Genomic DNA, 25,270 nt, shown 5'->3' with positions numbered 1-25,270 from the left:
AAGGTCCCCCTTTCAAGAATGGATTGTACAACCTTCCTTCCCATTGACTCTGCCTCCCTGCAGCTTCATGAACACGGCACGGACTCCTGATTGTTTCCTTCCTCCAATAGTTTGTCTTCTCTGGAAACAGTCTACTAATTTACTGTAATTAGGTGGACCAAAATTAGCCTTCTTTGGAGTTTCCTGAACCAGCTTTGAATGCCCATGCCAATCCCAAGCTTGAGAATGCGGGGAGGAGGGTTTTACTACAAAGTCCAGCATCCCCAGCTAAGGAAGTCAAAAGAGCGATTATCTCAAAAGGACTCAATTTCCCCCAACTCTGTCCAAACCAGACTGTTTCTCCAACAGATTATCATTGCGGTCAGCCAGCTGATCGCCGACGTGGCGCTGAGCGGGGGCTCCAGATTCCAGGAATCCTTATCTATTATCAACAACTTTGCCAACAGCGACCGGCCAGTTAAGGTAATGTTTGGTTCAAGGGAACGCCCCTGTTGATGGGACTAATAGAGTGAACAAATCCAGGTATCCAAAAGTGATCCCTCCTGGTTTTAGTTTTTAATACCACCATCACCTCCTCCTTTCTCGAAACCTGGGGTCCTTACATAGTGGTTTCTGTGTTAGATCTCTCTCTCTCTCTCTCTCTCCCCCTTCCGTGACCTCTGATTCCTTATAAAGAGTTCTGGGAAATAAGGAAGCAACAATCTTTGAGGTCTTTTTTTTTTAACTTACATTTCCTTTTTGGTTCAAAAGCTTTTTTTCCTGCTCGCTGTTCTACCACGTCTGCCTGCGAGATGGGCATAATATCTAATTTTTTTGCACATGCTCTGGCCTCTTGAAATTTGGGCTGTGCTGCAGGATTTGTCATCCTTTGGGAGAGAAACAGAGGGGTGGGTTCCTTCCCAGTAGAATTAAAGAATCCTAGAATCACAATGTAAATAATGGAGTGGGAAGGGTCCCGCGAGGCTGTCTAGTCCAACCCTCTGCTTAAGGCAGGAATCCGAGTCAAAGTATATCTGACGGATGGCTGCCTAACTTTCTCTTGAAGGCCTCCAGTGCTGGAACGCTCACCATTTCCCGAGGTCATGGCTTGCACCGTCATACTGCTCAAACAGTCAAGGAATTTTTTCCCTGATATTCAGCCCTAAATCAGGCTTCCTGTAACTTGGAGCCCATTCTGACATATGCTGCACTCTGGGATTGATCGAGAACAGATCCTGCCGCTCCTCTGTAGGCCTGCCTTTCAAGTCTTTGAAAAGTGCCGTCCTATCTCCCCAAATCTTCTTTCCTTGGTCTTTCCTCCTAGGGCTGGGTTTCTAGCCCCCACCCTGATCATCCTTCTTGCCCTCCTCTGAACTTGCTCTGGTTTGTTGGCATCCTTCTTAAAAAGCTGGACCCAGCAGGACTTGAGATGAGGCCTCACCAGGGATGAATAGAGGAACTAAGTACTTCAAGCAATTTGGAAATTGTATTTCTGGGTTTTTTAAAAAAAATAGCATTTGCCTTTTCAGCAGCCGCTCTGCACCTGTTGCTAGCCCTTATCCTTGCAGCTAAAAGCTCAGGGTTTGGGGTTTTTTTTAAAAAAAAAATGATATGGGTGGAATCTTGGAAGGCCAACACCTGCAAAGAAGGAGTGTACAGATGCTTCGGTGCGCAGAGGGATCATTGTCTCAAAAAGAAGGATGAAATAAAACAAATGGAAGTTTTAAAGACGAGCCACTTGAATTGAGCATGGGAGCAAAATGGCCGGCAGGGATCTTCCTGGGGAGCTTGGCCATCTTTTTAGGTCCCGCTCATCAATATGACAGAAACATGTTAGATCCACACACACACACACGCCTCCAGATTTTTAAGAAAAGTCCTTCCTGCGCAAAGCTCTCCAGCAGGCTAAATGAGGGGTAAATCGTGGAGTGGGTAGGACTCCCCGTTGGCTTTGTTTTCTTTTTCTTATTATTGAAAAGCAGCGAGGGATCCTTGAGGAAGTGGTTTCTGAAAATGCAGATGTGAAGACTGTAAACAAGATTGCAAACACATTGCGTAACCCCCAGATGGGAAAAACCTACAGTATTGACAGATGGCTAAAAAAATATTTAAATTGCTATCAGAACTATAGGTTTGCGCAAGCGTGGCACCTGAGCCAGGTCAGTGGGTGTGTTGTAGGTAAATAAAAAAAAAAAAGGAATCTCTTTCCCCCTCATTTGTGTAACTGTTGGCACTTATTTTAAAAATTGGCTTTCTTTTTTTTTTCCTGGAACTCCCTGGCAGAAATTCTGTTGACTCTTACTTCCTGATATATTTTTTTTGACATTGATTTATTTCATATAAATAAAATGTATACAGTCAACAACAGCACTGCAGGGATAAAGGTTGGATTGGACCAGCGAAACTGGAGAGGGGAGATACAATTCTTTTTTTTCCCCCAGGAAAAGCTGGGGGTTACAAACATCTCCCCCCACCCAAAGAATTGCTGCATTGATCCAGTTGTGGGGATTGACCATTTCCTGTAAGTCAAACTGGGCAGTTTTGAAGGATCTTGGGGCCGGGTGTTCGCTCCAGTATCCTTTGCAGGCTGCACCAGCCCCGGAAATGCAAACAAATTAGGAAAAAAAAAGCAGAACTGAAAGTCCATTTCTGGTTTAGATCTAGGGGAGGTTTGCATTCAAGTAAAAATTGCTATTCCTGATGGTCTCTGGGCCCTAAACAGGAATTTTATAGTTACAAAAGTTGTTGCACACCCAAGGGCCATAAAAGTAATATTGAGGGGCAATATGAAAGCCCCGCGGTGTGGTGGTTAAAGTGCAGCACTGCAGTCAAGCCTCTGCTTACAACCTGGATTTAATCCCACCAGGTTAAGGTAGCCGGCTCAAGGTTCACTCCACCTTCCATCCTTCTGAGGTTGGTAAAATGAGCCCCCAGGTGTGTTGTTCACATAATTATGTTGTAAACCACTTAAACAGTGCTCTAAGCCCTACGGGACGGTGTATAAATAAAAAAAAAATGACTGCAACCACTTGTCCTCCTTCAAGTTAAAATACAAACTCCACGGGGTTTTGCCAGCGGATTTCTTGAATTCTCTCGGGGTTCTGCTCTGATGGGGCTTCCTTCCCGGCAGGCGACGGCTTTCCCTTCCGAAGTCAAAGACCTAACCAAGCGGATCCGGACGGTGCTGATGGCCACGGCCCAGATGAAGGAGCACGAGAGGGACCCCGAAATGCTGGTCGACCTCCAGTACAGCCTGGCCAAGTCGTATGCCAGCACGCCGGAGCTGAGGAAGACCTGGCTGGATAGCATGGCCAAGATCCATGTCAAGAACGGGGATTTCTCCGAGGTGACGACCCTGGCTGGCTCTCGAGGGGAGGCGGGAACCTTTCCTTGACCGTCGCGCTGAACTCTTGTTCTTCTCTTGCAGGCAGCCATGTGCTACGTCCACATCGCGGCCTTGGTGGCAGAGTTCCTTCATCGCAAAAGTAAGTCTCTGGCGCGAGAAAGGTGTTGGGGGGAAATCTCAGCTGGAAAGCCGGCTCATCCTGCTGTGTAGGCGTGTTTCCGCTCTGTCCCAGAGCGCCTTCGGGCCCTGCTGGCTTGGAGGGAGCTTCTTCGTTGGAAGAACTGGGCAGCAGCCCTCAAGTCCTCGAGCCGGAGGAAACGCCACCAGCCTTTCTGGGGGCACAAGAAGACTCCTTGGGAGAACTGGAGGGAAACATCGGGCAAGACAATGTTTATGAAGGAACACGGGCGGGGAGGGTTGGCAAGGGGGCCCAAGGAAAGAGGAGATAAAATATAAAGAGAAGATGAAATAAAAATATTTTAAAGATCAAGAGATCAGGGACTGAAGATGGGCAGATAAAAGGGGCAACTAGATGGGGTTTGATCCTGCGTTTTGGTGTCCTCTGGGGAGAGATGGGCTGACTCCTTTTCCACGCAACGTCCGTGGCCATCGCGAATCACCCCATCTGTGGCCCACACCCATCTGCTCCTTTGAGGGTCCCCGACAGGGAAAACTGTTGGTTGTTATGTTCGCTGCTGTTGTTTCAGGCGGGTCAGGGCGCTCCGTTTGGGTTTGCACCCGTGCAAAGACAGGCGACTCTTGACGGCTTCTTGGGAACTAGATTCTTGGCTATTTCAGCCACAAGGGCTCACCCAGATGACCCTCCAGAAAACAGTCCATCCCACAGATCCTCTTTCATGGCGGGTGGAGGACCAAGGGAAACTGGATCCGTCTCATTGAAGAGCGTGGGGTCCCAGTGGCACCTCCATTGACCACGCAGTAGGTGGGCTGAGCTAGCCCTAAACCTTGGAAATGTTACATTTAAAGCTTGGGGGGGGGCGTTAAATTTAATTAAGCAGGCTACACATTGCGCATACACCCCACAACAAGTTGGGTACTCATTTTACTGATCTTGGAAGGTTGAATCGCCTTCATGTCAGCTGCCTGGGGATCGAACTCAGATCATTCGCAGAGTCTTGAATGCAACACTGCAGTTTAATCACTGTGCCACGAGTATGTCGTCTTCAAATGAAGCCACGTGGTTTTTCCTCTGACTGCCCTCCAGAAGCATGATCACCTCTCTCCTTGTTTCTCTTGCCTGTAGAATTATTTCCTACTGGATGCTCGGCTTTCAAGAAAATCACGCCCAACATTGACGAGGAAGGTGCAATGAAAGAAGATGCCGGGATGATGGATGTTCATTACAGTGAAGTAAGTGAGGCTCCTCGGTCGGTTCCTTCCAAGCAAAAGTTCAGCATAATGGGGAACTACCGAAGATCTATCTAAGATGGTCCAAGGAATCCAACCCACATTGGTTTGCTTCGTCCTGGCAGGGTGTTTCAAGACAAGATCCCACCCCCACCCTTTTAAACTTCCGTTTGTAGTCTTCTGCATCTGGATTTTCTTGTTTGTTTCTGCATTTTTTTTCCATTACTAATAGAGACAACCTTTGAGCAACTGGGAAAGCAGTATGTAATATTTTAACTTTTATATTTTAACTCCTTCAACTTTCTTAAAGACAAAAGTGACACTTCCCAACAGAAGAGGTGGGAGTAAACCTAATGCAATCAGATTTAAGCCTTGGGGTGGGGGTGGGGTCTCAGTCATGTTAGAACAACTGAGCTAGAAGGAACCCTACGGATCATCGTGTCCAGTCCCTATCAAGGAGGCCCAGTGGGGAATCGAACTCTCAGCCTCTTGCTCCATAACCAGAGATCTAACTCACTGAGCTATCCAGCAGGTCACATGTACACCCAGAGAATTACTCTTTGGAAACAAATCAGAGACATGTTTTATTTTATTTTTTATTTCACTTGTTCTCTTATAGATTAGATCCCCAGAGTCAACAGCTGAAGAGTGACGTCAACCATTGCCCATTCATTCTGATGGACCTACTCACGTTGGGGCAGGCAATGAGGCACAGGCTTTGGACCACAGCTCTCAGAACCCCCTAGGGATCATGACCAGTGGGCACGCTAGCTGGTGGATTTTGGGAGTTGTTGTCCAAACCGTGAACTTTTTGAAGCTCTCCTGAGGCACTGCTGAAGTCAGCAAAACTGATGTAGCACAGAACTAGTTTTTCACATGAATGGCAGATTTCCCTTCCAAGGTTCCCTAAAGCTTCTCTTTTTTGTTTTGCTTTTTGCTCTCTCTCCCCCCCCCCCAATCATCTTCAGGAAGTCCTGGTGGAGTTACTGGAACAGTGTGTGGATGGCCTGTGGAAGGCAGAGCGCTACGAAACCATTTCAGAGATTGCTAAACTGATCATCCCCATCTATGAAAAGCGTCGCGAATTTGAGGTAGCGGCTCACGAGCTGACTTTATTTCCTGCCGAGCATTGTGCAGAAGGGAGGTGTGCCCATCTGAATTAGCCAACCAGCATGTTTCCTGTCCAGCAACTCATGGAAACTCTTGCGTTTCAACTGCACGGAAGCTTTAAAATATACCTGTGTACATATGTGTGTCTGTATAAAACAACCGTGAAAAAACTAGGAAGTCCTGCGTCTGGAGTAACAAAAAACAACTTTGCAGCAGGAATAAAGAGGGCCAGACTGGTTCAAAATGGGCTTCGTGTCCTGTGATCAATTTTAAAAAAAAAATCACATTCATCTGTTTTATAACCAGAGCAAATCCTGTGGTATTTGACCCTTTAGTCGTACCCTATGTCTTGGAGCAGAGTTGGGTAATTTGGGGTTTTTTTAAAGGATTTTCAGGTCCTTTAGAACTCTTCAACAGGCTGGGTGTTAACAGAACATGAGAAAGCCTAGATTGATGAAGAATCCTGGAAGAACTGGAGGCTTAGGTTCCTCTTCCCCCCTTTTTTTCTTTTTCCAGATTCAGAATAGCCGGATAAAAGTATCATCACCCAAACCTGCTTTTCGGTTTTATTTATGGAACATGCATCTGAGTTTCTTTTTTATTTTTTAAAAAAAGCATAAACGTCTTGGTGCAGTGGTTAAACTGCAGTCCTGCAGCCAAGACTCTGCTCACAGCCTGAGTTTGATCCCAACAGTATCAAAAAGCGGACTCAAGGTTGACTCCATCCTTCCAGGGTCAGTAAATTTGAGTACCCAACTGGTGGGATGGAGGGAATGTATAGCCTGCAAAGTTAAATTGTAAACTCCCCAGAGAGTTCCTTAAGCATTATGGGAAGGTATATAAGCAGCATACTTTGCTTCTGCTTTGACCATTAACTACATTTTTGCCCCCAAACTTGTCATCACTTGGGACCGTCTTCAGTCCCCAAAGACCACATCAGGCTGTAAATGTGAGAAGAGGCTGCAGGCGGTCTTCAACCATTGACCCGCTCTTCTCCCCTTCTGTGTTTTGATTCAGAAACTTACCCAACTGTACCGAACACTCCACGGAGCTTACACTAAAATCCTGGAAGTGATGCAAACCAGAAAAAGGCTGCTGGGCACCTACTTCCGAGTAGCTTTTTACGGACAGGTAAGTGCAGGATCTCACAGTTTGGGTTGACACGGCTGGATGGGTCTCATGCAGAGTCCTTTGTCCTGAGCACCCTTTGCAAACCAGTCTTCTTTCCATATGCCAGAGTTCAGCTGCAGAGCACCCTCTTTATATACACAGATCAAAGAGGCACCCTCTTTATATACACAGGGGGTTTCAGGTTCTGTCCTACAGCGGTAACTCCTGCCACCCAGAGTTGGCCATATTGGCTTAGATGAACCCAAGGACTCCGTCAGTGAAAGGCAGCTGGCTGTGTTCATTTTTCCCTCTCTCGCTGCACGGAGTTGCTGGTTCTACACGTACCCACTTGTGTGCATCGCACTAGAGAGACAAGACCCAGTCAGTCTAAATTAGGACACTTTTCAGTGACTTGTTCCACTTCTGCAGATCGAGAGAGTTCTTGCTATTTCTCTGTTCCTTCATTTCCTGCTTTGCATCATTCCTTCTGTTAGCAAGAAGGGTTGGCGTTGGCTCTCTTCTGCTCCCCCCCCTTCTTTGTGGGCCACGCAGCTGGGTTTTGTGCATGCCCCGAGCCTTGTGGGGTTGATTTCCTTCTGACGCCCACTGAGAGGTGTGTGCCTTTTGTGATTTTAACAAACTTTGGAAACAGATCTTCAAGCATGGCCAAGGACCTTTGTTAAAACATGGAAGGAGATGTGTGGGGAACTGAGTTCCTCGCTCAGCACTACGTTCATCCCTTCTGCCACGAAATTGGGCTCCTATGTGACACTTCCAGTAGAAAGTGTAGACCACCAGCTCTTTGTCAGGGCATGCCTTGCTAAAAAAAAAACACCCTTTCTTAAGCCTGTTATTTGTTGTGTGCTTTTCATCAACAACAGACTTTCTTTGAAGAGGAGGATAGCAAAGAATACGTCTACAAGGAGCCCAAGCTCACAGGCCTGTCAGAGATCTCCTTACGCCTGCTGAAACTTTACGGCGAAAAATTTGGCACGGAGAATGTCAAGATCATCCAGGACTCGCATAAGGTAAGACCAAATGCATGCAGCTGCCGGCGCGCTCTGCTGAAAATCCTGAGCGCCAGCCCTGTGCCCACAAATATAATCCTGGTGGCAATCAGAGGGAATTGGTTTTTAGGCTGGTGATGCTGTGCCAGCGTCACCAGCCAAAAATGACTTCTCTCTGATTGCCACCAGGATTATATTTGCGGGCACAGGGCTGGCCCGAGAGGATTATCAAGGAACTTCATGAGATGACTCCTCCGTGGCAGAAGAGTGATGGTCTTCTTTCATTCCTTGCTTCAGGTGAATGTCAAAGACCTCGACCCTAAATATGCCCACATCCAGGTGACCTACGTGAAGCCCTTCTTTGACGAAAAAGAGCTATCCGACAGGAAGACGGATTTCGAGCGGAACCACAACATCAACCGATTCGTGTTCGAGGCACCCTATACGTTGTCCGGGAAAAAGCACGGGAGCGTGGAAGAGCAGTGCAAGAGACGGACGATACTCACCAGTGAGTTTGGCCTCTTCGGGGCGCCAGAAGAGAGGCCAGAGGAGGAAAGGCGGGTGGGTGGGATGGGGGGGGCCTGCAAAGCCTGCTGTGGTGCCAGACCAGGTCAACCAATGGAACTAAGGGACGGGGGGGCGTGCCAGCGGGTCAGTGACTTAGAAGGGCATTGGAAGGACCCAATGAGGACCCATGACATTAATGGGTCTTTATTAGTTGTTCATAGAGTTCAAAAGGAAGCAGCATAGATCCAAGACCTCTGGCCAGCTAAAGGCTTTTAGTTTGCTAAGCGCTCCTCGGTGGTCAGAGAAAATCAGGGTAAATGTCCGCTTTGGTCGGAGTTGAAGGTTAAGTGGATCCAAAAGTTCACAGCAGAAATGCCAACATCCAGCAGCGTAGCCCTTTTAAGGTTCTTGTTCTGTGCGTATCAATGCCTGAACGATTTCCAGAGTGAGTTGCCGTGTTGTAATGTGCCCAGTGTGTTCAGACTCCAAGGGGTGCAAAATGTTTCTCTCCCCCCCCCTCCCGCAACCTGACATAACGCTGTGCAGAGGGCACGTCCCCTATGCGGTCTTCAGCAATTCCCTGCCTGTTTCCAGGTTCATTTCCGAGCGCTGGTGCTTAATGTCACAGCAAAGGGAGAGAAACATCCATCTTCCCAATAGGGTGAGGCTGTAACTCTCACAAGGGCTGACCACTGGCTTTACGAGAGATGGAAACCCACCAACATGTGCCCAGATCAGCCTCTGTGCCCCAGTCTTCAGATGCCTTCCTTTTGCAACTTGGAAATGATCTGATTGAATGTGTTAACCCTCAGGTGGCAACTTCTGCATGAAACAGGAGAACGAGCAAACAGACATGATTTTGCATTAAACAGGAAGACCAACAAACGTCCCTTTCGGAATGTTATTTTTTAAAAAAATTGGATGCATCCCTTTGCTTGTTCTCCCACTGAATGCAAAGAGCGCTGGTTCGACATGGGTGTGCTACATCTAACATGCTATTACTACATTATTCTCACGGTTAGCTGTGATTTCCTGTTGTTTTCTCGAGGGATTGTTTTTAAAGGCTGATGGTTTTAGCTCCTTCGAATGCCTTGGGCAGGAATAGCGTGGTTTTCAGAAAACTTCCCCGGCTCAATAAAAAAAGGACAAATAAATTAGAACCTCATGAGATATTTTGGGCTTGGTGCTGGAAGTTTTGGCTCCCGGCCCTCCCTCCAGGCACGTCGCCAATTCTGCTCACTCTGTCCTTTCCAGTGGCCAACACGTTCCCTTACGTCAAAAAGAGGATTCCCGTCAGTTATGAGCAGCAGGCCAACCTGAAGCCCATTGATGTGGCCACCGACGAGATCAAGGCAAAGACGGCAGAACTGCAGCAGCTGTGCGCCTCCGCCGAGGTGGATATGATCCAGCTTCAGCTGAAGTTGCAGGGCGCTGTCTCCGTGCAAGTAAGCAGGAAGGCTCACGGTGTCCCTGCGCCTGTGAAATAAACAAACCTCAGCCGGGTGTGCTTTCTAGAAATCCTTAGCTAGGTCTACTAACTCAAAACCAGAAAGCTTTCTCTAGGTTTATTGTGCCTTCTGAGCCTTGGAGTTGATTTTTCCTTAGTGACAATGACTAGAGTTTTTGGAGGTTGGCCGAGGGCTTCATCCAGAGATGGGCGAGGGGTGGGCCACACACCGCTCCCCACCCTGAAGCCTGGATGTAGTAGCCCCAGTGGCCAGCACCCACCCACCCCTGTTCAAGACCTTATAAGTAAAGATGGGGGGGTCAAGGATGAGTCTTTTTGGATCCTGGAATTGCCCACCCAGGGGTACGTGGGCTTACATTCCAGAGGAGTCGATTTTGGCTAAACTTGGGGAACAATTGTTTAATGCTAGAAATAGTTGGCAGTAGGATTTATTATTACCTGGAAGTGGGCAGGCTCTCCCTAGAGATGGTCAACCACAGGCTGGATCAGAGCTTTAATACATTACTTTTTTTTTTTTTTTTTGGCCTATAGGCAGTGAGGACTCTGGGTGTTCTAGTTCTGAAAAGTAACTTTTACAAGCCTTCCACCTGGCTGGCCGCTGGGAGGGGGGGCACACCCAGGATGTCAAACGGAACACACTAAGAATATAAACAACCCTTGAAAGTTTTTCTCATCCTTCATGAAAAAAAGGTGTCTCAACATATATTTTTTAAAACATTCCACTGAAAAAATAATCAGCGGCTGTGAGATTTAATTTATTTTAAATCCCGCATGAGAGGGAAAAGACCAAGGCTTTTTAAAATTTGCACATTACACCTCATGGAGGGTTTTTTTAATTGTCTATCTGTTCGTTTTACTATGTGGTTACTGTTTTTTAACTTGTTGTAAACCACCCAGAATAATGCATTGCACTAATAGGGTATTTTACTTACTTACTTACTTACTTACTTACTTACTTACTTACTTACTTACTTACTTACTTACTTACTTACTTACTTACTTTGCTTTTACAAATTAAACATAGTTTGCAAAGTGGCTTTATACAAAACAGTCCCATATTTTGTGCATATTGCTATTTTCGTAAACACCAACCCAACTTTCTCAAAGTAGGGTTTGTGTTTACAAGACTAGTAATATACACAAAATACGGGATTGTTTTGTGTAAAGCCGCTTCAGAAACCATTTGCCAGAATAATACAGAAACTGCACAAAAAACCCCCAGACTCTTAGAGCCTTCCCCAGCAGGGAGAAAAGTTGTCCCCTTTTTCATCCTTCCCTGTGAGGAAAAACATAAGCAAAGACTGAGGTGCCGGGGAGAGACTTTTGCCGTGAAATGCCACTGAGCTTGGCTTCCAGTCTTAACGGGTCCCTCGGTTGAAATCCAGAGGACTCAATCTCTGTGTTGTGGCTGATCCTCAGGTGAACGCTGGTCCGCTGGCCTACGCGCGGGCTTTCCTGGATGACAAGCACGCCAGCAAGTACCCTGCCAGGAAGGTGAACGAATTGAAAGAAATGTTCAGGTAATAATAATAATAATAATAATCTCAGAACGGCAGAGCTGGAAAGGGATCTTATGGATAAGCCCAGCAGGGGAATCGAACCCCCAGCCTCTATCTCCACAGCCAGAGAACAAAGCCACTGAGCTCTCCAGCTAGGTTGGGGTTCTTGATTGCGTTAATTTCCCCCCTTCTCTTTTATGGTGGTGCTCAAGGTGGCCGGCTTAGGCGTTTTCAGAAGGTCTCCTTTCCAGTCAGCCCGAGACCTCTTGAGCTCATCAAACGGTCTGTTCGGCATCCCTTCAGGTCAGGCTTCTGGTTTCTCTGACTCTTCTGTGGAGTTCTAGAAGCAGCCACCAAGTCCAGAAGCTTGAGGGTGACGACGATGATTTTCTGTGCTCTGGTGTAGTTGGCTTGGGGGTGCAGTATTTATCGCTGTGAGATAGGCTTTTGTCTTTTCCTGTAGACGGATGATTAGTGTGTCTTGTTGTGGGTGTATTGTTGTGCTAAGGAGAAGAGATTATCTGTCACTGTGATTGATGGGTGTCATTAACTGGTCTTTTGTGTGTAGTTTTGCTAAAGAATTGAAGAGAACCCGCTAAAAAGGGAGAGGGTGGGAATTGCCAATTGATACCTAGTTAGCACCTTAAGGCAGTTTCTGGGGTTAGAGGTCTATGCCGGCTGAGCTCTGGGCCTCTGCTGACCTCTGCAAATTGCCATCTAGCCGGCTACAGCAATTCCACCCAGACAAACTCAGTTTGATCAACTGCAGATACACCACCGATCAAGCCATGTTTTCCATATGGTGTAATCGCATCCCTCGGCTTAGCAGATGCAGAGTTTGGCTTTAGGGTTCCTTCCTGGGAGAACTTCCAAGGGAACGGTTATTTTTTTTTCTGAGTCCATGTTGCCTTGTTGGTCTAAACGCTGTCCTGGAATGAACCCTTTGTCCAGGGCATTCTGAATTCCTGGCCTGAATCAAGGAAGGGGTGAGCCACAAACATGATAAGCAGGACCGCTCAGTCTCGCAACTGCCTTCTGTCCTGCCAGAAATTTCATCCAAGCCTGTGGGATGGCGCTTGAGCTCAACGAACGCTTGATCAAGGAGGATCAGGCCGAATACCACGAAGAACTGAAATCCAACTTCAGAGACATGGTGAAAGAGCTTTCTGATATCATCCACGAACAGGTAAGGAAGCACAGACTCAGCGGGGATCCTCAACCAAGACCTCAAAGCATGCAGCTGTGGTTGTTTCTTAAGCAGTTGTGTTTATACAGTGGTGCCCCGCAAGACAATGATAATCCGTTCCATTGAAATCGCTGTTTAGCGAAAACATTGTCTTGCGAAAAGCGTTTCCCCATTGGAATGCATTGAAATCCATTTAATGCGTTCCAATGGGGAAAATAGTCATTGTTTTGTGAAAATCGCCTATACAGAAGCCATTTTGCAAAGCTCCAATCAGCTATAAAAATCGCTGTCTTGTGAAGCATCGGTCCTGGGGGGGGGAACCGTCTTGCGAAGCACGGACTGATACATCGTCCAGCAAAAAATGCCCATAGGAAACACTATTTTGCAAAGCGCAAGGGCGATCGCAAAACCTGATCATCATGCAGATTCGTCGTTTTGCGGGGTAATCATCTTGCAAGGTACCACTGTATACCGCATTTATCTTCTATAGTGTATCGTAGTATCTCTGGCACCTCGGAGAGCTATCTAAGCGCGAGACTCCAAGGTTGTGCATCTTACGACCAGAGGATGGAGTTGTTGTTTTGCTAAAAAGTAACAATGGAACCTAAGCCAGGCTTAGAAACATTCCTTTTCTGAGGGGAAAAGACGTTGTGCAAGCGTAATGCTCTTGCACAGCGGCCACTGCCCACATCCTTCCTTCCTTCCTTCCCACCCTCCCTTCCTCCTTGTCTGCCTGCCTGTCTTGTATCCTGTCCCCAAGGCAGTTTACAAATGACATGAAAAGTAGCTGGAGAAAGTGATTTTTCTGGAATCTCCCCAGGCCACAGGGTGAAAAGAGGTAATTTTTTCCAAAGTTTGTTTCACGCCTTGTGGATGGTTTTCTCTGTCTTGGAATATTTGGGATTCGGATACAGACAAGGAGGGCAGCTGTTCTGTGCCTGATTAACAGGGATCATCAACAGACTCCGAATTAGGCTGGCGTGACCTGATGCTTCCAGGATCCTGATATTTAGGACATGAGCCTTCTTTCTGTCTTGGGACGGATGGCCAGGGAAAACAGAGACGGCCTGATCTGATTCCACCTAAATAGAATTTATTTTTTTTTTATTTTTATTTGTTTATTCATTTAATTTCTATATCGCCCCTCTGACCAACGGGTCACTCTGCACAGTGCCCAGCCGTAACAGTGACATAAAAGAAATGATGTCACGTATAATGGTATGATTGTATCGATGAAGATAATGACAGTAATTCCAATAAAGTATGGATAGGGAAGAGGATGAAGGACGAGGAGGGAGGGCACCAAAGAGAACCAGAGATGATTCATTCTGACTCCGAAAACTGGGTTAGAAAACTGGACAGCCAAAGAAACAATCGAGAGCATGATTCATTGAGCAATTTAGTCTTCAGGGGACGGTGCAGACCCGACACTCGAAGCCCTCCAAATCTGAATCAGGAACTCAAAAGCAGCAAGTCTAATTTTTTAACTTTGTACCAAAGGCCTCTCGTTCGGCACTTTTAAAATGGAAAGCTGTTGCGATCAGACGAGGCCGGAGATAGGAAACCTTGCTCTTTCTGACTGCAGCTCCTTTGTAATATGTTACAAGAATGAATTTAAGTATGGTCGGATATGAGCACAGCGGGCGTATAGGTGATTATAAAGCAGTAAGATATTGTATAAGTGAGGTGATTGTGTTGTAGTGTTGACCTGGTTGACGAATAAGGTGAGAGGATCGTACACAAAAATTATTTTAAAATAATAATAAAAGGTTGCAGTTCTCAAAATTTTGCAGCCGGCACGGCTATGGTGGCCCCGGGGGAAGAACTGGGAACCGGTTGTGAAAGAGGAGGGCAATCCTGCTAAAGCCTCGCTGGACGCTTCCAGCATGCATTCCCAGGGCCAGAGATGTTTCTTCGCTTTCCGTAGCTGCCGCGCTGGAAACAACAGATTAGGAAACTCCAAAAGGTCACAGCCAGCCAGCAGCAAGAGCAGCGTAGAAGAGTGGTCAGGGGATTTCCATGGCTGGAGGCCTTTGGGAAAAGAAATCATGCTAATAGCTTGATGAAAAAGGATTTGCGCTCTCACTCTCTCTCGCTCTGTGTGTGTGTGTGTGTTTCTGTGTGTGTTTCCGTGTGTGTGTGTTTTTTTAAAGCTACTCCATTGACTTTTAAAGAGCTGCGCCGTTGCAAAATAACATCTCTTCCCACCCCCTTATCTCTGTTTCCTTTTTCTTCACGCTGCCTTTGCAACACCAGCTTTGAGGACCAGGTTGGGTAACAAACACTCCCATTTCCCTCTTTGGTGTTTCTGAGATCACTTTCGCTGTGAGTCGAGGGAGAAGCCTTTGCTAATCCGGCTCCTTGTTTTTAGATCTATCAGGAAGACACGATCCATGCCTCCTGGGTGCAGAACACCTTGCACGTCTTCTGCGCCATCAGCGGGACGTCGGGAGAGGGCTACGGCTCGCCAAGATCGATGGGCGACCTTTGAAAGAGTCCCAGGAGCAACCGTTGACATTCTGCAGACCTTTCTCAGGAATACTTTGGACCGAAAGACGCTGGCATCCAAACGCTTGAATCAAGGCGGTTAATTTTCTTCTTCCTCTTCTTTCTCTCCCCCCCTCCAAGTGGATTTCATACAGGGTACTTCCTTAACTTACAGACCACCCCAGAAAGTGCCTCCACCTTGCCTTCGTTCTATCTTGCCTTCGTTTGGTTTGGTTCTGTCAAATATGACAACTCGAGCATTTTTTCCAACCTCGTGCTGAGGACTGGGCTTGAAAACGGTACCTGTGTAAAACTGTACAAGGGAATATAATAAATTGTAAAGCTTTTCCCCCACCCCCCTCTCTTTCTTTAGCTAAGTTAGTCTGTGCATGCGTGAATAGCATCCAATGCAGAAGCCAGAGCAGATGGCTTGTGTCTTCCGTTCCAAAGGTTTTAAATCCCATATATGCCTACGTCCTCCATCAAGAAAAGTGAAGTCGTTTGCTGGATGCCTTCTCTGTTTGTTTTAGATTTGCCTATGTTTACTGTTTCGGCATAGTTTGCTGGCTGTGGGGAGAGAGTCGAAGAGAGGAGGCCAGTGGGCAGGCGGGAGATGACCACGACCTACAGGGTCCCTTGAACTCCTTAAGGTTCCTGCTTCCTTCTTCCCTGAGGTTCATCTGGTGGCAGCAGGCTTTCTTATCTTCCATTTGCATGAGCTTTGCACAAGCTTCTCTCAGTTCCTTCTCTGACTCAGCAAACCTTAAGAAGGCCTCGCACAACTGGCACCGGGGGGGGGGGAGTGCCACTGGACGGCTAGGAGGAGGGATCTCAGAAATGGGGTAGAGTTACTTCTCTGGACCCACCAAAGACCCCCCAGGCAGCATGGCTAGGGGATTTGCTGGAGTCTCAAAAAGATATTGTCTTGGTATCTTTTGCTGGGAAGGCCATGGTGGAAAATGGTCTTGTTGTCCCTTCTGGGCCTCCGTGGGAGCATCGTACAAGGATTCCTGGGTGACCAGATACGATGGGTCTTTGCTCCCGTCAAGCTTGGCCCTTTTGCCTCCTAGCCGATAATAATGTCAGGCTTCAAAAGAGAGAGATTGAGAGAGGGGCGGGGGAAAACCCTGACCCCTTCGAGATAGATGGAGTCCTATCTCTGACTAGCGTGTAAATGAACTCTGGGAAACTGACCTAGGACTAAAACTTGAAAGCTGTTTATATTAGTTTTAGCAAAGGGCTGGGAAAAAAAAACAGGACCGTTCTGATCATCTGCTTGATGCCGGATCCGGCTCTTTCATTTTAAGACCATTTTTATACCATTTTCCAGGCTAAAAACATCTCCCCGTGACTTACGAGAGAAAACAGTCCAATAAAGCCTTTGAGAATCCAATAAATGCTTTTTTCCCACAAAAACAGCAGAACAGCGATAAAAAGATGAAAGGGTCGTTAAAAATTATTCGCCCCGAGCCATGTTCGTTAAAAACTGCAGGGAGCGGACAATGTGGACATCCGAGGAAACAATGGGGAGAATGAGACCGATGGACAACTGAGTCTTCTGGTGACGGTGGAACTGGCTGACACTGGACGCCCTCAGAATCTGAATCGGGAAAACCATTCTCTGTGTTAGTCAGCATCTTGGTATTTGTGTACATTGGTCCCCTCGATCAATACTCTGGGGAGTGCCAGGCAGTGCGGAATTTGCCATTTATTTAGTTTTCGGAAGGTATGGAGCTGCCTTCTGGTTGTAACTTTTCACACATGTTAATAACAAACGTCAAAAACCACAGATTTCAAATACCTGCTAGAAGATAGAACAGAAGCAACACCAACAGGCTCCCAAGACCCGTTGAAGACTTACTTGTAATAACCTAACCTTAGAATCCTCTTAGAACTGCCAAGCTGGATCATCAAATCCGGCCCCTGCCGAGGAAGCCCAGTGGGGGAATCGAACTCCCAACCTCCCAAGACCTAAATGGCCAAACTCTCCAGCAGTTCTTCTTAAAAGCTTGCACCAATACCTGTTTTAAAGAGACGCGCGTCAGTCTAATATCTCCCTGAAAGACAGAACACACACATACCTGATTCCCTCCTTCTGAGCTTGTGTATGGGTATGAGGTTGGATCCTAGGGGGGAAATGCATCTTCCGGACCTATTTCCTGATCTAGGTGAGCACACCTTTCTTTCAGCATGTCGTAGGGAAACGTGACCGAACAGGAAGATGTCTCTCCCCCACCTTGGACTGTGCAAACCTGTTCTCAGTTCTCTTTCCGTAGGCACAGAACGAGGAGGCCTGCAAGGTCGAGACATGCTTTGAGCATTCGAAATAATTAACCTTCGTGCTCCCAGTTGGTTGTTTTGGCTTAAGGTTGAAAAACATCAAAGCCTTGGATATTTTCCGACTGCATTTGGTATTCCAGGTCCAAAGCCAGAGACCAAGACAGTGGACTGGGCACTCTGCCTTCACCCCCCCCCCAAAAACCCAACCCACAAAACCCTGGGTCTCCAGCGTGTGATCTGGCAAGCCCTTTTTCATGTGTGATGGGACCCTAGGAAGCTGGCATGGCTGGTCCTTCGGAAATGATACCTGCCAACCGTTCCTCCAGGGTTTTCATGCCCAGGGTTGTTTATCACACTCATGTTCAAACCTGAAACCACCTGCATGCAAAGCAGGTTGGGTGTTGTTGTTGTTGTTGTTTCCAGCTGATCCAAAGTCTCTCCATGCAAGCTGTCAGCTGAGTTCCTTTCTTACATCAGGTAAAGCCTTTGCCTCCTGTTGGGTTCATGAGAAGGTACTTTTTTGGGCTCCCAGGGTGGGGTTGTGGACAGTGTGATGGACTAGGAGTCTGGAGAACAGGGTTCGAATCCCCACTCAGCCATGGGAAACCCATGGAGTGGGGAGCATGGAACTGGTAAAACCACCCCTTAAACACCCCACTTACCTTGAAGACCCTGTCAGGATTGCTATAAAAGTCGGTGCAGACTTAACCGCACGTAACAGCAAACTCCCTATTTCTACTTTTTGCATGTGAGCAGAGAGGCTAGGCTCTAATGCCCCAAGGCATGCCAAAACTTGGGAAAGTTTATTTGGGCGGTGGTGGGGGTCAACTCATCATCACCCCCCAGGATTCTGGGAGCTGTAGTCCACTCACCCAGGATGTTGTGTATTGTGTAGTCAAAAAGCAAAAATTTCCATGTTCTAAGCATGGCAAAGAAAGAAAGGAGTGGTTTAGGTCTCAGAGGCTGTGAGTTCGATTCCCCCCATTGGAGACTCCATGATCCAGAGCTGCTCCTTTCCAGCTCTGAGATTCTAAAGTTGTTGTTGTTGTTGTTGTTGTTACTGTGATGATTATTATTAGGCTATTGAGGGTCATCTGTCTAGACCAGCAGCCACTTATACCTGTGCTTGAAACACACAATAAAACACAATAAATAAGATTAAATGTCAAAAACTGAAGAGCAACCAGACTTATCACTTTTACATCCTGTCTGTGGGGTCTGTGAAGCCATCTCTCTGGCTGCTGTTGGAAAACAAGGATGTTGAACAAGGTGGCCTGGTTATTAATTAATATTTTTGTTGTTGTTACATTTCTACCCTGCGCATCTAGTGCTCAAGCACTACTCTGGCCGGCTAACAACAGTTAAAACGCAACGACCCAGTCCCACCCAGGCAGACATCAATGAAGAGAAGCAATAAACATTAAAACCCAGAGTGTCCACATAAAGAAGGAAACCTGGAGGGCAAATCACTAACAGAAGTCCGTTCAACTCCGGGGCCCACCAGGACGTGTAAGGGGCAAGATATTTCTGAAGGCCCCTTCGAACAATATGGCCGTGACCCATTTCCTGAAGGTCAAGGGTGAGGGCGCCTGGCGGATATCTGCGGGAAAGCCATATCACCCAGCAGAACCTTTCGGAAGACCAACAGGAATAAGAGGGGCCAACGAAAGCTTCCCGGACTCCAGAGGGATTCCAGGCTGAAACAGATCAACCGGCCGGCTTCAACCCGCTGGGAAAGTGCTCAGACGTAGTCGAGAATAAGCAGAAGTGGTTTTCCCTACCGTCCTTCTTGGGGTCCCTTGGGACCGGCTGGCTCTCCTCCCAGAAGGCACAGTAGTTGGTTGGTCAAACACCTGACACCTGGCAGGTGACCGACTGAGCTCTAGATAGTATCTTCTTGCTTAGAAGGTAATAAAACAACCCAACAGATAAAAATGCCTCCCCAAGCTGTCGCATGTGGACCATCTACTTGTAAATGTAGTTTGTTTTTTACTTTCTTTTTTTTATTAACTATAACAAAAAAAAATCATATACATAAAACATATACGCTTACAACACAATAACAGTGTTCCCCACCACCATATACGGGACCTCTTGCCATATTCTTCTTTTTTTTTCTTCTTCTTCTTCTTCTCATTCTTCTTCTTCTATTGTCCTCCTCTCCAGAACTGCATAGATTCTTGATTTGGAGCTCTCCCTTTTCCCCTTATTAACACATATTCCAAAAATTTACCCCATATTACATAAAAATTATTCTTTTTCAACTCTCCTTTCTTCATCTTTAAATTACAAGTTAATTTATCATTTAATGCTATATTCCATATTTCTTTATACCATTCTTCAATTTGTAATTCAATCTTTAATTTCCACTGTCTAGCAATAATCAATCTAGCTGCTGTTATTAGATTAGTTATCAATTCTTTAATCATTTTGTCATATTCCACATTCTCATATATTGATAACAAAGCAATCTCAGCCTTACATTCTATATCTTTTCCACAGATACAACTTAATTCTTTAAAAATTTGTCTCCAAAAACTTTGTACCTTTTCACATTCCCACCACATATGAAAGTATGTACCAACTTCTTTCTCACATTTCCAACAGACATTCGGATGACTGGTGTTGATTTTGTTTAATTTTACCGGTGTTAAATACCATCTTAAACTAAGTTTAAAAAAATTTTCCTTTATTCTTACTGACATCAGTCTTAAAATCCTCATTTTCCATATCCTCCTCCATTCTTCTTCATTTATTCTTTTCCCAATATCTTGTTCCCACACCATTTTCAATCCTTCTTTCTCGAGGAAGAAAAAAGAAGAAAGAAAGAAGAAAGAAAGAAGAAAGTTTGTTTTTTACTTTCTAGTGGCTAATCACCTGTCAGAAGGAAACTAATTTCCATACAGGTAAGCTAGGGAAACATCCTGTATGATAAGCAAATCTCCTTTATCTCACCAAATGAGTACCTCTTATCATTTGGCTGTCCGATGCCAACACAGGCTTTGAGCTACCAGGCCTGGTTTGCAACCCACCTCTGCCAAAAGACCCCCTTTTTCTATAGGCAGGCCAAACATGGTTTATTTTTATTTTTAAGTCAGCCCGGGGCCATTTATGCAGATGCAGTGAGCTTAGTAGATGAGGATTTCTATTGGGCAGGGTTGTGTTTTTATTTCATTTTATCTTTTTTAATTTGGTGGTTGTTCCAAGGCTCATTATTCAAATGAAAAGGCGTAAAGGAACAGCATTTCCTGGTAACAGATGATTCAGTTCCTTTTTCTTGCTCCTCTAAGGAGAGCGCCTTTGATGGAACAAAAACCTAAATGGAAAAATAAAAAAGAAGTCAAAAGCAGGCAAACAATTAAGATTAAGATCAGATGATTTAAGTGGTTTGGGGCACATCCGGATTTTTACCTGTGCCTACTCACAACGGAGGAGGGTGAAATCAAGCCCAAATTCTTTTTTTAAAATCCTTTCCTCCCCCTGCCCCCCCAGCTGGAAATACCAGATGTGCTACGAAGCTGCCTCCTAGCCTATGTTTGCTTATATGGAAATATCAAGACACGATCACAAGTCTTCATAAATGGATAATATGATCTCACCTAATACACAATAGTTTTATACAAGTCAAGATGCCTGAGAAACCATAGTTCCTCTCCACCAATGGCCCAGTTTAACATAACAACAATTGCAGAGACCATTAGAACTGAATCCAGAGTACACACATCTGGGAAATGACCCACTTGTGCAATGGCGTCGCACATGAGAGCCGAAGCAAAATGTGCTGCTTATATATTGCCCCATAGTGCTTAAAGCACTCTCTGGCTGGTTGACAACTTAATTGTGCAAGCTACACAATGCACGCGCACACATACACATGCCCAGCGAGCTGGGTACTTATTTCACTGACCTCAGAAGGATGGAGGGTTGAGTGAACCTCAATCCAGCTACCTCAGCCTCTTGGGATCAAACTCAGGTCTGGAGCAGAGTCTTGGCTGCACTGTGGCATGGATCACCCGGGTGTGTGTGTGTGTGAATCACAGAGATCCACTCGAAGAACTATAGTTACAGGTGGGTCACCTGTCGTTTTCTGGCACCCTTCAGGCCACGCGTGACTTCTTGAGTCGGCGAAACATGGGAGGATGTCAACCGTTCAGTCTCTGAGCATGGATTTTTTGGGGGGGGGCATGCGTGGCCAGGTGTAACACTGCAAAAAGCCAAAAGATCATTTTAGAGGTTGTGGGAACTGAAAGCTGCCACGGCCGGCATCAGGATTCGATCTGGCTGAAGCCCTCAACACGCAGGGCTTCGAGGCTAGGGTTCAACCCTGGACGTGGGAAGAATAAAAATTAAAAACCCAGAAGAACTTTCACTACTGCTGAGGAATATTGGAGATCTCTCACCTATCAAGGAGGGCTAGATTTACATACAGGCTAAGTAAAGCTTACCTCATATATTTGTTGCTGTTCTGCGCTGTCAAGGGGCTTCTGACTCATGGCGACCACGTGAATAAGCAATCTCCATACCGTCCTGTCCTCAACAGCCCTGCCGAGCTCTTGTGGCTTCCCTTATGGAGCCAGTCCATCGCGTATTGGGTCTTCCTCTTTCCCTGCTGCCTTCCACCTTTCCCAGCATGATGGTCATTTCCAGAGAATCCTCTTGCCTTCTCACGATGCACCCAAAGTAGGACAACCTCAGTTTCAACATTTTTGCCTCCAGAGAGAGTTCAGGATTGATTTGATCTAGAACCCACTTGTTCATATATTTGCATTAAAGGTGTCTTACATTTGATATAAAGCAAGCGCTCAGCATGTCCTAATCTCCCCCCCCCCACCCTCCCGTTGGGATGAAGGATGTGGGCTTTCCTAGTAGAAAAAGAGCATTTCTGGAGATGCTTAAGTCTTTGGTAGTCAGAAAACAGAATTGAATCACTTTCTTATTGGGCCACTAAAATACCAAGAGGAGGAAGAGAAAAGCAAGCGTTCGAGTCCATATTTCACAAGTTCTAACAGATCTAAAGCTTCCCCACCCACCTACTCTTTTCATGCATTTCTGTGGCTCAATAAAATTGGCAGCTATTGATATTACTCACAGCCAGATCTGTTCTTCTTAAGAAATGTTAAAAAAATGTTTGTGGTGAAAAAAAAAAAAAGGAAAGTGGATGGTAAGTTTATTGGTGAGCAGTAGTGAAAGAAAACAGTTATGAGGCTCTGTTTTTTTTTAATTATTATTATTTTTTACTGATGAATTACAACTTGGGAAGAGTTTTAACCCTATCATCCTGCTCCGAAACCTGTGGCTTTTGTCGGGGCTACAAATGAACATTGCAGGCGAGGAGGTTTTGGAGATCTCCCAGAGATGTGGGTTTCAGATCAACTGCTGATGGTGTTTAGGAATTGTTTACAACAAACAATTGTTGAAACAGGGCAGAAAAGAGAGGTTTCAGGAAGGAGGTGCCAGTTTGTACCATATAGTTGGTCTGTTTTATTCCTGGAAGTTTTCGCCCGATCCTAACACTTTCGAGGTTCACCTCTCCTGTGAATTTTCTACCTTTTCTCCTCCTGTTTCTTTTATTGTTTGAATAAACAAAGTATCTGTCCAGGAAAGAAAGACGGAAAAACAACACAACACCTTTCAGGTGCAAATTCCAGGAAGTCTCTCTCTCTCTCTCTCTCTCTCTCTCTCTCTCTGTTTAGATGCACTCGCTAAAAAGCATAGGTCCCCCCCCCAAAAAAAAATCATTTGCGGAAGAAATGGGCCTTCCGAGGAACAGGATAGAAGCCCCTGTTTGTGGAATAGTAACTAATTGCAGGCTAGTTAAGGGCAAAAAAGTAGTATACAGATGAACTAAATATTCCTTTGAAGTGTAGACCCCCTTGGGGTCATCCAGTCCAGCCCCTCTCAAGGAGGCCCAGTGGGGGATTCGAACTCCCCACCTCTTGGCTCCACAGCCAGATGCCTAACCCATTCAGAGTTTGGAAATGTTCCCTGGTTGGATTACAATGCCCAGAATCCCCACTGTTCATGCAGAATGGAGGGCGCCAGCTGTTGGAATCCAAAAATATGTTTTCCAAGTGATATCCTTCACACTAGTCGTAGTTGTAGTAGTTGTATATTTCTTGCTTCTCTGTGTTTGGATAATCGAGAGGCAAAGGAGGCCCGTTTAGCGGCTCTGCAACACCTTGTTGGAGGATCATCAGATGTCCTTTATTTGTTAAGGCAGCTCCGCTTTTAACTGCTCAGCTCCCATCTCTGCTGCTGCCAAGAGTGTTCGCTGTAACTGGTGAATTTATTGGTCAGCTTTCCTTAAACGTGTATATGAGTAAAAACAGTAGTTCTGAAACAAGAACCATATACTTTCTTTGGTTTGAAGAGAGGCAAACCTACCTCACCGCAGGCCATTGTCTTAGAAGGGACATCCCCTCGTGTGGGGAGAGGAAAGGGGGTGGAATGCCCCTTCTAAAAGCGGAGCTGCCTCTTTTGGTTGTTATGACTTGCGGAGGTAAAAATAGCATACCTTTAAACAATGTGCTGCCTAGTGGAGCGCACATTTTTCCATTCTGCCCAGTGTTTCAAGGAGATGGAGAGGGGTCTGACGCATTCCTGGGCTCAGTTTCATATGTGCCTGCCCTTGTGCACAGAGTCGTATTTATTTCCAAGTGTGAAAGAGTGCAGATGTACGTACGGCGGCGCTGAAATGTTATAGGTAGTGGTACCATTAATCATGACAAATGTTAGCAGTAGCTGGAAACTCTTCCTTTGCAAAATGCAAGCACAGACTCCGGCCCGCCTCAGATCTTTTGATTTTACTCAAGTTATGCCCATTCAGTCCTCTGGAGCGAGCCGTTGTCAGCAGGATCTACTCCCATCCAAAGAGGTACAAAATCGTAGCCTTAAAATTCTGCCTCAGTCGGATGCGAATCCTGCATCGGCGCAACCGAAATGAAACCAACGCTGTGAAATGTGTTATGGTAATGCAGAGGTTGACGCTTGTGGACACGAGACTTAGCATATATTTGTTTGCCTATGTGTGTGAATGTACCTATGGGTGTGCGCATGATACAGCTTGCACATGTAAACGGTCACAAGGAGACCACACATATATGTGTGCCTATATAGGTGAATATACGTGTACACACCTCTGTGTGTGTGTGTGTGTGTGTGTGTGTGTGTGTGTGTGTGTGTGTGTGTGTGTGTGTGTGTGTGTGTGTGTGTGTTGGGGATTTTGAGAGAGAGAGAGAGAGAGAGAGAGATTGATATATATATATATATGGCCTCATATATATAAACTATATATACATTCCTGCCTTATTTTTGTTGTTGTTTAGTTGTTTAGTCGTGTCCGACTCTTTGTGACCCCTTGGACCAGAGCACGCCAGGCCCTCCTATCTTCCACCGCCTCCCGGAGTTGTGTCAAATTCATGTTGATTGCTTCAATGACACTGTCCAACCATCTCATCCTCTGTCGTCCCCTTCTCCTCTTGCCTTCACACTTTCCCAACATCAGGGTCTTTTCCAGGGAGTCTTCTCTTCTCAGGAGATGGCCAAAGTACTGGAGCCTCAGCTTCAGGATCTGTCCTTCCAGTGAGCACTCAGGGTTGATTTCCTTTAGAATTGATAGGTTTGTTCTCTTTGCAGTCCAGGGGACTCTCAAGGGTCTCCTCAAGCACCACAATTCAAAAGCATCAATTCTTCGGCGGTCAGCTTTCTTTATGGTCCAGCTCTCACTCCCATACATCACGACAGAAGAAACCATAGCTTTGACTATGCGGACCTTTGTCGGCAAGGTGATGTCTCTGCTTTTTAAGATGCTGTCGAGGTTTGTCATCGCTTTCCTCCCAAGAAGAAGGCGTCTTTTAATTTCGTGGCTGCTGTCCCCATCTGCCGTGATCATGGAGCCCATACAGATATACTGTATAAGGCATC

The 25,270-nt window shown here is 46.1% G+C and overlaps 1 protein-coding gene and 1 long non-coding RNA gene across 3 annotated transcripts in view; both read left to right on the top strand.

The window, feature by feature from the left end:
* The window catches only part of DOCK11 (dedicator of cytokinesis 11), a 67,893-nt gene extending 52,472 nt beyond the window's left edge, over positions 1-15,421 (top strand). For both annotated transcript variants that reach the window (XM_072981124.2, XM_072981125.2), the window contains 12 exons: positions 349-462; positions 3,110-3,325; positions 3,407-3,464; positions 4,590-4,696; positions 5,662-5,784; positions 6,821-6,934; positions 7,795-7,941; positions 8,218-8,428; positions 9,682-9,872; positions 11,315-11,415; positions 12,442-12,580; positions 14,952-15,421. In XM_072981124.2, coding sequence (XP_072837225.2) covers positions 349-462; positions 3,110-3,325; positions 3,407-3,464; positions 4,590-4,696; positions 5,662-5,784; positions 6,821-6,934; positions 7,795-7,941; positions 8,218-8,428; positions 9,682-9,872; positions 11,315-11,415; positions 12,442-12,580; positions 14,952-15,071 — 1,641 coding nt within the window. In that variant the 3' untranslated portion in view covers positions 15,072-15,421. The remainder of the gene's footprint in view (positions 1-348; positions 463-3,109; positions 3,326-3,406; positions 3,465-4,589; positions 4,697-5,661; positions 5,785-6,820; positions 6,935-7,794; positions 7,942-8,217; positions 8,429-9,681; positions 9,873-11,314; positions 11,416-12,441; positions 12,581-14,951) is intronic.
* Positions 15,422-16,554: 1,133 nt separating this feature from the next.
* On the top strand, positions 16,555-17,540 carry LOC144584490 (uncharacterized). Its single transcript, XR_013538763.1, has 2 exons — positions 16,555-16,692; positions 17,344-17,540. It is a non-coding gene; the product is annotated as an uncharacterized LOC144584490 (long non-coding RNA).
* The last annotated feature ends 7,730 nt before the right edge of the window (positions 17,541-25,270 follow it).

The sequence above is a fragment of the Pogona vitticeps genome, chromosome 11 (assembly GCF_051106095.1).
Source record: "Pogona vitticeps strain Pit_001003342236 chromosome 11, PviZW2.1, whole genome shotgun sequence".
In the NCBI taxonomy this organism is placed as follows: Eukaryota; Metazoa; Chordata; class Lepidosauria; order Squamata; family Agamidae; genus Pogona; species Pogona vitticeps.
Note: the sequence above shows the minus strand (reverse complement) of the source record. Positions and strands in the feature narration are given on the sequence as shown.